This window comes from Balaenoptera physalus, assembly GCF_965194825.1.
Source record: "Balaenoptera physalus genome assembly, chromosome: 1".
In the NCBI taxonomy this organism is placed as follows: Eukaryota; Metazoa; Chordata; class Mammalia; order Artiodactyla; family Balaenopteridae; genus Balaenoptera; species Balaenoptera physalus.
In genome coordinates, this window is record NC_138882.1 from 157,177,432 (window position 1) to 157,191,388 (window position 13,957).

Consider the following 13,957-nt stretch of genomic DNA (forward strand, 5'->3'; position numbering starts at 1 on the left):
CCCAGGTGCATTTGAAACAAAGCCTCTCTGCGGAACCCCAGGCAGAAACCTTCCTGTGACCAGAGCGAAAATGAAAGCGCTGGAGGGGTCACAGCCTTCCCAGAATCCTGGCCCCATTAACAGCCAAAGGCCAAGGCCACATTGTCCCCTGTATCTGATAAGCCCAAGCCCTCCTCTGCCTGCCTGGGCTGCTCAGGGCCCTTCCTCACTCCACTCTGCCTAAGAGTCCGGGAGACCCCGGACTGGGAAAGGGGAGTGCAGGCAAGCAGACAGAGCTGGTGACTGCTGGAGTTCACGTACATTTATTCAATTGACACCAATGGGGAGTCGGGGGGTGGGGGGGAGACAGGTTTTTCTTTTCTTCCACACAGACCATCAGACAGTTTCACAGAGTCTCCCCAAGTGGAGAAGTCTAAATCAATGCACACCCAGTGGACAGAGAATGCAGATAGCAGCCCGCTGTACAGATATTTACACATAATTACAGGACCCCTGCCACAGGATGTGCCCTGGCCGCCCCCCGCCTCTCCAGTCCCTGACCCAGACCCTCCTCTCCCACCCCAACCTCATTGCCTTTAGCTACAATAAATATCCCAGGGCCTGGGACGTAGCAGACCGCTGAGAGGGCTGCTGACCCTGGATGGCTGGACCCAGCCGGCCACGGGAAAGGGGTAGAGTTCCTTCAAAAGCGCCCCAACACAAAAGAGGGAGGATTTTCCTCAATGGAGAGGGATTCCGGGATTGCGCAGGGATTGTGGAGATCCCTCGCTTCACCTGTCCGTTCACCTTCGCCTGTGTAGACATTGCTGTAGGCTTCCAAGAGAACGAAGTTCCTTGGAGAACAGCAAGGAAAAAAAAAAGTTGAATTTTTCTTTTAAGCACAAAGCAGATAATAGGTGTCTCTAAATTATAATATTGGACAATCAGGGCCTCAAAGTTGGGGAAGGAGTGAGGGAGAAGCAGAAAGGGAGACCTCTCTGCGAAGTTGGTGTTTCTGGCGGGATCTGCCGGGCCTGGGCGGGCACCTCTCCGGGAAAGCATTCTTCCGGGGCTGCCGAGAGGCGCAGAGACTGGGGAAAAGCGAAGACTTCCCCCTCCCCCTTTTACTGCTCAAACTGGAATGGGATCATGGCTAGCGACCTCGTCGCAGAGACCCGGGCCTCTCCCTGAGCGACGGAGCCCGCTTCGTCCCAACTATCGGAGAGATTCTGTGCGTGGAGCCTGAAGTGCTAAGTCACGAGCGCCGGCCCAAGGTCTGGAGACTCTTCATAAATAGACTCCCTGAGTTCCGCTGCGACCGCAGGAGCTCCCGGGAGAGACTGAGGAGTGCGGGCTTAAGTGGCCCAGATCCCGACACGGTCAGAAGTGGCAGCCACTGAGGCCTGCTACTTTGCCGGCAAACGGGGGCCCTGAGGACAGGAGCGCGTCCCCGTGGTGCGAGAGGCGGATGTGGCCGGCCACTGGAGCTAGAGCCGGGGTAGTCAGCATGGCCAAGACCTGGGCCTGACCCCCAGGACCCGCCGTCGCCGAGAACGGCGATCCCGGGGAGCCCTCGCCCCCGCCCGGGGGTACTGCCCCGCCGCCACCGTGGCCCATGATGTGGTCTATAGAGAAGGAAGGCCTCTGCCCGGCCCCGGCGCCCCCGCCGCCCGCGTCCGTCTTGAGGCCCTGGCGCAGGAGCGCGGTGCCTGCTGCGGGAGGGCTCAGGGACGCGGGGTAGAAGGCTTTGGCGCAGCCAAGCTCCGCGCCTAGGAAGGCTGGCAGGCCTGAGGGGCCCGGGCCCGATCCTGTGCCCGGCGCAGGCGCAGGGGCCGGAGCCGAGGCTGCGCCCGCGAACACCGAAGCCGTCGGAGGTCCGGGTGGAGGCGCCGCGGCACGGCCTGGGGGTACCGACAGCTGGCAAGGTGCAGCGGCGGCGGCGAAAGCGAAGGCGTGCGGGTGTGGATGCGGGTGCGGAGCCGGGCCCGGCGGGGGTGCGCCGTAGGCCGGGAGCGCTAGCCCGTAGCCGTAGCCGTAGGCGCCGTAAGCCGCGAAGCCCGGCAGGAAGGCGCCGGCGTCCCCCGCCGCCGCAGCCCCGCCGCGCAACAGCAGCTCAGGGTGAGGATGCGTGTGTGGATGCGGCGGCGGTAGCGGCTGCCGCTTAAAGCGCTTGCGGCGCCGCAGGAAGCTGCCGTTGTCGAACATGTCGGCCGACTCTGGGTCGAGCGTCCAGTAGTTGCCCTTGCCCGGGTTGCCCGGCTCGCGGGGAATCTTGACGAAGCAGTCGTTGAGCGATAGGTTGTGGCGGATGCTGTTCTGCCAGGCGGGGAATTTCTCCCGGTAGTAGGGGAAACGGCCGCTGATGAACTCGCAGATCTCGCTCAGCGTCAGGCGCTTCTTGGGGCTCTGCAGGATGGCCATGGTGATGAGCGCGATGTACGAGTAGGGCGGCTTCACCAGCGGGCTCCGAGTCGCCGCGCCCCCCGACGGCGGTCCGGGCCCGGGCCCCGCCGCGCCCCGGGCCGCCGCCGTGCCTGGCCCTGGGCTTCCCGCTGCGGCCGCCGCCCCTCGGGGCGCTAGAGCGCGGGGCTCGCCGTCCGAGCAGCCGCCGGACTCCTCCTCGTCCTCAGCGGCGTCCCCCTCGGCTTCCTCTGGGGGAGGCTCGGGGCCGTGGGGTAGTAGGTCCCGGGGGGCGCGGGGTCCGGAACGGGCAGGGGGCTCCCCCCCACCGCTGCCGCCGCCGCCGCCCACCACGTCTATATCTGCGTCGGCCTCGGACAGCGCGGCCGGGGAGCTCTCGGAGGACATGATCTCGCAGCAGCAGCTGCCCAGGGTCATGGTGCCGCCGCCGCCACCGCCGCTCTCCGGCTCCGCTCCGGCCGCGGCTCGGGCTCCGCCGCGCTGCCTCTGGGGCGAGTGTGTTTTGCGCGCGGGCGGGGAGGGGGCGGGGGACTGAGGCTGGCAGGGAGGGGTGTCCCCCAGCTCCGCAGCGCCCCCTCGTGGCCCACTCGGCCGCTCTCACCTCTCGATGAGCACCCGACTGGGGGCGGCTCTCTCCGCTGCCCTGGGAAACCGAGCGGGGGCCTGCGCCCCGGGCGCGGGCGGAAGGAGTTGAGGCCTTCCCTTACACAGCCGGTCTCGGCCCCCAACCGCCCCCCTACCCCGGGAGGGGAGGTCGGTAAATTAGTTCCTCCCGCCTGGCAGCAGCCTAAGGCGGAAGAGCGCGAGCCCGGGGCGGAGCTCCCTGAGCGGGGTGGGGCGGGGGCGGGCGGAGTGCCTCCGCGGAGGGGCCCGGCGGGAACAAACAGCCGCCGCGGCGGGAGTGCGGCTCGGGTGGCTCGAGGCGGGTCCTCCTTTCCCCGCAGATCCCGCAAACTCTCCGCTCTCTGGGGCCGCTGCCTTCAGTGCGCTTAGCCCTGGATGTTAAGGTTCACGCGGGCTCCAGCCGGAGCTGGGAGTAGTAGCGACAGTCCCCACCCATCATCTCCCCAAGGCAGCGCCCGGGCCACCAAGGCCGAAGCGCAGTTGGCGCGCCAGCGGAGCCTGAGACGCCCGGACCAACGCCGCCGGAGGGGGGCCCGAAGGAGCCCGAGCGGCTTCCGGCCCAAGGGCAGTCGCACTTGAGTGATCGCGAGGAGCACACTTGGCATTCTCAGCCTCGGGCCTCGGAGAGGTGAGAGATTCCGGCTGCGCCCCTCTCCTCCCCTCCAAGGCCGGGACCCCGCCACCCATCCCGTCGCCGCGCCGCGTGGCTCCAGACGCGGCAGTGTGTGCGGGGAGACCCGGGGAGCGCTCCGCCTGCCCGTCGCCCGCTTCCTAGAACTTTTCCGGGGCGCTTCGGTTGTATTTCGGGAGCGCGGACCGGTCCATCGCCGAGTTTGCCTGTATCCGACCTTTTTCTGTCTTGGTATCCGTTTGTCTCACTCAAGCCCTGTAACTCTGTGTTCCGCCCTCGGTGAATCTCTCTGCCTCTGTTTCCTGTGGAAATCCTGCATTTATCTGGATGTCTGTTCGTGGGTTCGAGAATCCCTCGCTCGATTTCGTCGTTTCTCCCACCCCCAGTCGCACTGCAGGGCCACTAGCCCTCCTCCCCACTCCCCCCTTTTCTGGCCGGTCTTGCAGGCCCTACAGACAGGCAGCAGGACCCCCACCGAGACGTCCGTCAATGAACCCTGATCTCAACGGCAAGCCAGTGTTGCCTTCATCTCTCAGGATCCTGTGCACACGGTGTTGGTCCTGTGCCCTTTTTCTCGCCAGCTGGGGTCCTGCCCATAGTCCTCCTGCTCCCCTGGCCTTCCTCCATGAACCCAGCAACCAGTAGCTCCAGCGCAGACTGGGCCCATCTCAACCTCTGGGGGTGACAGGGGAGATGGGCACTGGACGTGGTCAAGTACTGAGCCGATGGACGGGCTGCTGCCCCGACAGCGCCCCGCCGTGGTCAAAGCTCGGGCATGCGAGGCGCGAGACCCGGCTGCGCTCAGCTGTCACAGGCTGTAGGACAGTCAGCAACTTACTTCCCCCTCCCAGCCTCAGTTTCCTGCTCTGAGTAGAAGTTAAGAGCCCCTGGCGCCAGGCTGCTGGGATCCCAGTCCTGGTTTCACTACTTACCTGTTCTGTAATATGTTGCTATAATTCTTTGTGTCTTTGTTTCTTCCTCTGTAAAAATGAGGTTAAAAACAGCCACCCCCTGACAAATGTGTAAAAGTAGCCATATCACTCTAGGCTGCTTACAAAGGAGGGTATTGAAGGCACTTTGCAGACTCTTGGAGAGAGAGAAAGGGGTTAGGGGTGCTATAGTCTCCCACCTGGATCTCAAACCATGGTCTAGCCCTGGACTGGGTTAGTGCTGCTATCTAATCCTCTCCAGTGCTGAATTAGGTCCTCTGTAGATAAGTGCTGGGAGTAGGGTGGGAGGGGATTTGCAACCTCTGCAGGCTGTATCTCAGCAGAGTCATGTGAGGGTGGATGAAATCTCCCTTTCACCCAACAGTAGTCTCCAATCTAGTGTATTCCACAGGTGGAGCAACAGAAGCCCGCGGTGGGGGGGTGGGCGGGTGAGGACTCAGTCTCCTACAACATGATAGAGCATGGCCAGGTGCACCCTTGTCGTGGAATCCTCATGATAGAGTTCTCCATCCTCTCCAGCCATCCGGCTAGGAGCAGAAGAGAGTGGAAGGCAGGTCTGGCTGCTCATATCCCGTGAGAGCAAGTCCACTGGGCACCCCCTTCTGGGACCTCATACCAAGGGGATCCACCCAGTATGCTGGGTCTGCATAAAAAGACTGTCCTTGGGGAAAAGAAGAGGTCCAGTCCTCAAACCATTGTCAGGAAATTGGACAGGGACTAGCGGCCCTGGAATCAGAATTTCCTAGGTGATAGGTCCCTCCAGGGGGAAAAAAAAAAAGGCCTTGGAGAGAAGTATTAATATTTTGCATGAGTCCAGATAAACTCACATACCCAAGGGTGCTAGATTTAGCAGATTTATTTTATCTGGCAAACTTACACACACCCCAAGCTTGCTCATCACTACATGGAGCTCTCTCTGACACTCACCATCCACCACATACACACCAGCTCCAACCCAGCTCAGCTCTGCTAATGTCTAAGTAAATGGAGGGAAGTCAGCATTGACATCATGCTTCTCCATCTCACTTTCTAAATGTCTTCATTTCTAAAACGGCAAATGTGAACCAGTAGCTTCTTTCTCTGCCAGCACTCTCTCCTGGTTCCCCATGCTCCAGCACCCTGCCCAAGTTAAGGGTAAGACTAGCTGAGGCATTTGTTGCCCAAATATCCTGGTTCTTGCTCCAGTCAGGACTCTGCTTCTCTGAAGAGCGGCTGCAGCCACCAGCCCCTACCTCTGCCTGGCCCTGCTGCACACTCCATGCTGCTGAGACCCAGGTTAAGGAAAGGGGACATGGCCCCCCAACCCATTCTGCAAGGTGATTCTTAAGAAATCCTCCAGATGCTTAAAAACACCCACAGTTTTATAGGAGTGGAAACTGAGGGCCAGGAGATCCAGTGACTTGCAAGGCTTTTGAAGGGCCCCGAGTTGAGTTGGGCCCAGATGTCCAGGCTCCCAGTCTAGAGCTCCTCTATTTATCCAAATAACTCTGCTTAACCCCTGGACGAGCTCGACTCTTGCCTGGAGAAGGGTGTTTCTGGGACCCTCTCATTCTTCCCAAGGCTCTGGGCAAATCTGTTTTGAACAATGCCAGGAGTACATGCACTGGGGCTGGGAGAAGGGCGACCCGGTATTCGGGGTTCGTTTAGTTTCCTGCCCGTCTCCCGTGGCTCCAGGCTTTCCCGTCTGCAGGCTCAGCCTCTCTGACGTCTTCGGGTCGTGTGTGCGTCCCCGGGTGAGTCTGTCACTCCGCTCCGCGAAAAACTGGGTGCTCTCCCAGAAGCCCGGGCACCAGCACCCATGCCTGCAGCCTCCAAGAAGCAAGAGGGGACAGATTTAGCAGGTCTTGGTTACAATGTCACTGGTAGTTCCCAGTCCCCCTCCTTCCTCTATCTCACTATTAGCCATCTACCCTGAGCAGCTCAGAAACGATTGGGAGGATGCGTTTGGGGGGCGCCTGTTCAGGGGTTTTCCACTCCAAAGTGTTCGGAGCACCGGGGAGAGGTTGTTGCGTGTTTATTGCGATGTGTTGCTGTCAATGGCGTCCCTCCCCTTAGGCTCCTCCCTTCCCTTCTTTTGCTCCCTGTAGACATGCTGTTCTCCTCGCCTCGCGGGAAATGAGAACTCTCGGATGGTTATGAGAATGTAATTAAGTCAATCGCGAAACCGGCCGAGAGCAGCGCTGAGCTGGCTGGAGGCGGGGGCGCGGCGCGGAGACTTCCCTCTGCCTTCCCAGGGTTCGAGGGCTCAAGTGCAGCGAGCGCGGAGGTCTGCCCTCGGTGCAGCCGGGCTGCAAAGCGCCGCCTGAGCCGGGCAGGGGACCCCACGCCTGCACACTTCTCTAATTTTATTCACAAACGTGGCCAGGCTCAGGCAAAGCGACGAGACCCGCGCAGCCACCCCCTCTTCCCGTCCCTCCCTGTGGCCGCAGTTCTGGAGCAAGACGGTTGTTTGGCCGCAGCGGGTTCATCTCCCGACCCCTTTCTCCTCCAGATTTTCGCCTGCTCAAAGGCGATCGGCTCTCTTGGCCCTGAGTGGGAGGCGGGAGACTCCAGATTGTGTGACCTGCAGGGGCGAACTGCAGGCGGCGGGGCTCCCCACACACAGGAGTTCAGGGAGAGGCCGGCCCCTCTGCGAGCACAGAGACGGCAGGGCCTCCGCGTGTGCTCTTTCACCCCCAGGCGCGGGCTCAGGGGTCGGCGCCTCTGCGGCCCCGCACAGCTCGGATACCCTCCACCTCCTGGAGGAAGCGTCTTTTTCTTCTTCCAGTGTGCACGGCCACCGCCCCCGGGCTACGTGGTCGGGACCCCCGCGAGTACCCTCCGGCCGCAGCACTGCGCGGTCGCTGCTGGACCAGGGCGCCTCGGAGCCTGTGCACTCTCGTTCGTTCGCGGGAAGAGGGCTGCGGGCTTAGGAGAGGGTGAAAACAGCGCGGCTCCCAAACCGCCCGACTTGGGGCGCCGGCTTCGCAGCGACCGGGTCAGGGCAGGCCCCACACGCGTGGGAGATGTGCCGCCGGGCCAGGGGAGTAGGGGACGCTTCCAGGTGTGTCAGAGCGTGGGCCTCAGGTCAAAGTGCCCTGCTGTCTACGTGCGTCCTGGGTTGCCGGGTCCGCGCGCGTGTGACTGCCCCTCCGGGCGACGGTGGCTTTGTGTGCCCAAGTACGTCCCTGAGCGACTGGCGCCGGTGCCGAGTTCTCCCTTCACGACCGCACATCTGTGACGGGGACAGCCCTGGAAGGCTCGCCAGCCAGGCCCACAGCTCCACCTCGGGGCCTGAAGGGGTGCGACCTGGTCGGGGGCTGCAGACCCACTTCGGGCCACAGGGTGACCCCGGCAGGGAAGGAGGATGTGAGAATGCGAGCCTGGGCAGGGGGCTGGGACAGTGGCGAGGAGAGGGAGGAGAGGGTACAGGGGCTTCGTGCGGAGAGCCAGGAAAACTGCAGCGGCCGCCTCCTTCCTACCCATTCCTCGCCGCCTGCGAGGGCAGCAGTGCCTCGGGAACCGGACGGCCTTTCGCAGACCGGAATTGGGGCGGCGAGGGAGGGGGGGTGTGCAGAGCCGTCCGAATTCGGTCCCCTACCCTGTACACACGAACGCAAACACACGCAGTCATGTTTAGCCTTTCGGAGCCCCCGGCAGGGTAACTGGTGAGGCCGTAAGCCCCCGCGCGGGCGGGGAAACATTGCCGGGCCTGAGCCTTCCGAAGCTGCTGCGGAGTCACATAAGCCCCGCAGAAGCCGAGCGAGGGGACCAGCGGGAGTTATGGCCCTGCGGCGCGGACGCTGGTGACGGATTCCTGGGAAACAGCGACCTCTGGAGGAACCGCGCATCCACGCAGAGAGGCAAGAACTGAACGACCGTGTCTGGGACCAAAGCGCCCCTTCCCCACCCCACTCCTTTGGCAAAGTCACCCAGAGACTCATAACCTCCAGACTCCTCTTTGCGCATGCTTGCTTCCTTTCCCAGCCTGTACCCAGGCTTCAAATCCTGGCTCAAATCCCGCCTTCTCCAGAAAGAAGCCTTTTTGAGAGCCCAACTCATCTTCCCCTCTTCCTGCTCTGAGCTCCTCAGAACCTAAAGACTGAAGCCTTTACTCCAGCAGTACACTGCACTACACGACCCACCTGCTTCCTGCCTCCCCTTCACCAAAGAAACCATTAGTCCATCCACTCCACCCACCCTTTGCATTCCTCACTGGATGTGCTGTTTTTCTTCCCCACCCCACCCCACCAGTAAATAAAGAATGAAGTCATTTATCCCAAAATTGGACTGTAGATTTTCAAAGTTCCTTTCCCAGATGGGGAAATTGAGACCCAGAGAGCGGCTTACTTGCCCAAGGTCACACAGCAAATTGATTGCAGAGGTGGAACCAGATCCCTAGTCTCCCATTACTCAGCCCAGAGCCCTCTCCATTTCACCGGAATGGGGAGGGGAAATGCGAGAAGGAACTTGTGTGTGTGTGGCGGTGGGGGGGGGGGGCGGGTTCCTGTTCCAGGACCGGGCAGTAAGGAAGGAAGGGAGGGCAAAGTTGCCCTGGAAGGTCAGACTCTTCCTTCCCCCAACTCCCAAACCACTGTGAAGAGCTGCATATTTCAGGGGTTGGCTGAGTGTCTTACATCAGCAGGCACGTCTGCTGGAGGCTGCAAACAGCTTCAATTCAGGCAAATACCACCCTCCTTTCTGCCAGGGAAAGGGAGAGAGGGGGCATTAATAAATACCCAGAGGGTGCTTCTGAGATCCCAGATCAGCAGGAGGAGGCCTTCTGGAGCTTGCAGTTAGAAAGTTAAAGGAGAAGCTGTGGGGGGGGGGGGGGGATTTGCATGTAATTTGTATAAGGCTCCAATGATACCTGCCTGGCAGCCTGAGGTCTCCTCAGAGATGCTTTCCTTCTGGGTATCATGTGCTTCTCTGCACAGGCTACCAGGCAGCCTGGCCCCTGCCTGCTTGTCCAGCCTCATCGCCAACACTACCTGCACTACACTACCTCTGATTTGCTTTTTCTCACCTCTTCAGCTTTGCATGCAGCTCATTCCTCCCTGGCTCATTCCTCCTAATCCTCTGTCCATTTCAAATGTCAAGTTTTATAAGCTGCTTCCCCTGATAACACCCCACACTGGCCAGGCTGTGAGGGGCTCCTGCCTCTGTGCTCACAAAATGCTAATTCCCTCTCTTGTCATGGTTTGTTTTCTAGTCCATCACCCTCTGTAGACTGTGAGCTCCTTGAGGACAGGCATTATATTGTCTTCATCCTCATCTTTCCTTCTCTACAAAATGGGGACAATAATGTACCTACCTCATTTGTTGTTGTGAAGATTAAATGAGATAATGCATAGAAGGCACTTAGCCCAGTGCCTGAAACTTTGAAAGAAGCTCAATAAATGTTTCTTATCATTATCTTCATCATCATTAAATACTCTACCTTCTGCCAGGCACAAAATCCAACACATAATAGGTACTCAATTAATGTTAACTATGTGGAAACGTGAATGAATGAATGAGTGCGTCATACAACATACTTCTCACTGTCTGTGACTCTAGATAAGGTTGTATCTAGCTTATGTCATCAACAGAGATACGTGTTCTCTAAGGACAGACATTGTTTCTCCCCCATCAGTCCCCATCCCTGAAGGGAGGAGAATGTGTGCCCCCATCAGAGAGAGTTGTTCCCTGGTCCCTGACCCCAGCAGTCACTGGATTTCTCTCTCATGCTCTCTACCTCAGTTTCCTTCTTTTAAAATGGTTCTGACCAATCAAACCAGCCAAACCCTGCCAAAATCTCCCAGGGGCTCTCCATTGCTTATGAGACAAAACTCAATCTCCTTAGCATGGTGAGCCGAACATGTTCAGTTTTGAGATGTCCCACCTCTCTGTTGGGTAACACCTCCCCTCCTGTATTCCATGTGGTCCTGATGGGACTGTCCAATGTCTGTACCCCTCACACTTACCTCCAGGAGCAGACAGGCAACCTGGCTGGATCAAACATAGCATTGCCCGTCCAAGGCCCGGTGATAGGTCTAGGTAGGAGTAAGTGACCTAAGCTGAGCCAGTCACTCCTTCTACAAAATTCGATATATAGACTCTGAGACGCCAGGATATAAGGACTCTGGGGCTCTGGGAGGGGCACTTCTCCTTTTGGATCAGAAGATTAGCACGTAGGCCTAGCTGCCAGCAACCATCCTTCTTGTCCTCTGGAGAGTGCTGTTTGACAGCCCACCCACAGAAGAAAACACCCTAAAGGGACACAGTTTAGTAACAATGTTGAGTCCTCTGGCTCTGCCTGAAACTAGAACGCTTAGACTTCCCAGATATTCTAAAGATATTCTCCTTTTTTGCTTAAGGTAGGTTGAATCAAGTTTCTGCTTGTTTGAGTTTAACTTCACAACAGCGGAGCCACAGGAAAGAAGGATCCTGGGTTCCTGAGACCATTGAGGTGCCATACCATCCTGAACTGCCTGCACAGACTTTTATGTGAAAAGGAAACAAACTTCAATCTTGGTTAAGCCACTGTTGTGGAATTTTCTTTGGTAGGTGAGGTTCGGGGGGAGGCGTGTCTGTTACTCACAGCTGAACTTAACCCTAATTAATACAGGGAGGGGTGGGGGAGTGTCCCATAGACATAAAGGCCTGGTCTGGGGTGTTAGCCTGGAGAATAAAGGGCTCGGGGCTGACACAGCTGCCATCTCCAAACCTCTGCAGGGTTGACCTGGAACACAAAGGCCAAGGCAAAAGGGAGCCTGAAGGTTGTAAAGAGACTCAATTTCTGTGACTCCATGGAAGGAAAAAATTCCAATAGGGCTGTCCCTCAGAGATTCAATCTGCTACTTTGACGGTAGTGAGCTCCGCATCACTGGAAATGCATGAGTAGGGGCTGGATAATCACTGGGTAGGAATCTTAGAGGCATCCAGCTGTAGCAGAAGGAGTACAGGTCTTAGAGCTGGGTTTTAATTGAGCTCTCACCACTTATTAGTCTCAGACAAATAATCTCTCAGCCTCAGTTTTCTCATTTGTAAAGTATCCAGATAGCTGGGTTGGAGACAGAGACCAAGGAAATTTCCTAGTGCTACCTCACAGGGATTCCTGAGACCTAGTACTCTAGTTGGAGCAAACTATGAGTCAGGAGGCCTTTGCGAGGTTCCTCGCTCTCTTCAACCTTGACATTTCTGAGCATGCCTGCTCCAACCTGCCAAGAGAATGCACCTCCCCCTGGTTTGTCCATGAGACTGGAGAAGAGCAGTTGCACCTGAGTCCCGAGGCCTGGGATCTCCCAGTCCTGCCCCTTTCTTCCTGTGTAACCTCTGTCCCTCCCAGGTCCTCAATATCCTCATCTGACATGTGAGAAGTGCATCTTCTGTTCTGGACAGTCTGGATCCAGAATCAGGGCTCTTTTTTTTTTTTTTTTTTGACTGCATTGGGCCTTCATTGCTGTGTGCGGGCTTTCTCTGGTTGCGGCAAGCGGGGGCTACTCTTCGTTGCGGTGCACGGGCTTCTCATTGCGGTGGCTTCTCTTATTGCGGAGCACGGGCTCTAGGCACGCGGGCTTCAGTAGTTGTGGCACACGGGCTCAGTAGTTGTGGCACACGAGCTCTAGAGGGCAGGCTCAGTAGTTGTGGCACATGGGCTTAGTTGCTCCGCGGCATGTGGGATCTTCACAGGCCAGGGCTCGAACCCGTGTCCCCTGCATTGGCAGGTGGATTCTTAACCACTGCGCCACCAGGGAAGCCCCAGAATCAGGGCTCTTAACTACTGTGCCCTATCTATAATTCCAAATGTGAGCAACTACCATTCACAGCAATACTAATTATCATGTTTCTGCACAGCCTGGCCTTGTCCAGGTTCTTTCTCATCCCAGCCCAGGTCAGCCCCAAATGGCGCACTATCTGCCACATGAGCTGATGTCACAGGTCTGAGATGACCCCCAAGGTTCCCAGGCTGTGGAGGGACTTGCTTTCAGCCAGGAGTTTGTCTCCCCTTAGTCACATGCTTGCCTCTCAAGGGACTCTGCTTGATCTTCCCTTGTCCACTCTGTCTCACAAAGCAGGGGCTACTCAGATTTGGGGGATTAAAAGCAATGAAATGGGAAATCCGAGGCCAGAGAGGAGCAGATCTTAGAATGTGATTCTATGATCAGGAAAAGCGAGTCATGACTGGAGCCCAGATGGGGAGGGCCAGGAAGGGAGATGGCAGCATCTGGCAGGAGGCCTGGAGGCTGGAACAGTAGAGATCCAAAGAGCTAGCTCCCTGCACCTGTCAATGATGCCCAGGGCTTGGGGGCTAGAAGGGAGAAGGGGCCATCACCTTGCACAGGTTGATGGCCAGAGCACAGACCCCACCCAGGTGGAGGTGGCAAGTGCCCGGCCTTCCCACATCCAGAGGCCAAAGCATCTGCGGGAAGGCCACTGGGGAGGAGGGCAGTGAGGGTTGAGAAGGTGAAATTCTGACCACAGTCACTAAGGGTCCCTTTGATAAATAAAAAAGGACAGCTGCCAAAAGAACCATTGTGAGCACACAGGGAGGTTGGTGTCTTTATAAGGGCTGTGTGGAAATGCACTTCTAGGAAGTTTTCCTGCAAATATACCTGCACACATGATATATGTACGAGGTCTCATTGTGGCTGGTTTGGGAATGTCAAAAGGTTGGAAACAATGCAAATACCCATCAATAGTGGGTTTATTAAGCAAATAATGGCACATCTACATAAGGGAATAGTAGGCTGTGTAAAATAGAATAAAGAAGTTCTTTATGTATTGATTTGGAAAGAGTTCTAAGATATATTTGGGGTTTTTTTGTTGCTGTTTTTTGTTTTTTTGGCCATGCCACGCAGCATGAGGTGATCTTAGTTCCCCAGCCAGGGATGGAACCGTGTCCCCTGCAGTGGAAGTGCAGAGTCTTAACCACTGGACCACCAGAGAAGTCCCCTAAGATATATTGTTGAGTGAAAAAAGTCAAGATACATGACAGTGTAAATATTATGCTTCCAATTGTTTTTTTAAGGAGAAAATAATGTATATTTGTTTTGTTTTGTATATGCAACAAAAATATCTAGAAGGATGAATTAAAAACTAATAACTGATTACCTGTTGGGGCAAATAGGGAACACAGATGGAAGAGAGACTTTTCACTGAATACTTTTTTAACTTTCAAAGCCAAGTAAATGTATTGCCTATTTAACAATTAAATAAATACTTTAAAAGAAACAGTGGAATCATTCCAATAAATAAGGCTGAGTGTGCAGCACATAAGAGTAATAAAAACCATTACTGTGCACTGAACAGTTTCTCTGGGCTCCAACCTGAGGAAATGGTTGGTGGCTGCAGTGTGGAAAGCAGGGACGCCAGAGCCCCACCTAGTGGG

General features: G+C 57.0%; 1 protein-coding gene across 1 annotated transcript; it reads right to left on the reverse strand.

The window, feature by feature from the left end:
* Nucleotides 1–286: 286 nt before the first annotated feature.
* On the reverse strand, nt 287–6,730 carry FOXD2 (forkhead box D2). Its single transcript, XM_082433416.1, has one exon. It carries the CDS (start codon nt 2,815–2,817, stop codon nt 1,360–1,362), a length of 1,458 nt encoding a protein of 485 aa, XP_082289542.1. The 5' UTR covers nt 2,818–6,730; the 3' UTR covers nt 287–1,359.
* Between the last annotated feature and the right edge of the window lie 7,227 nt (nt 6,731–13,957).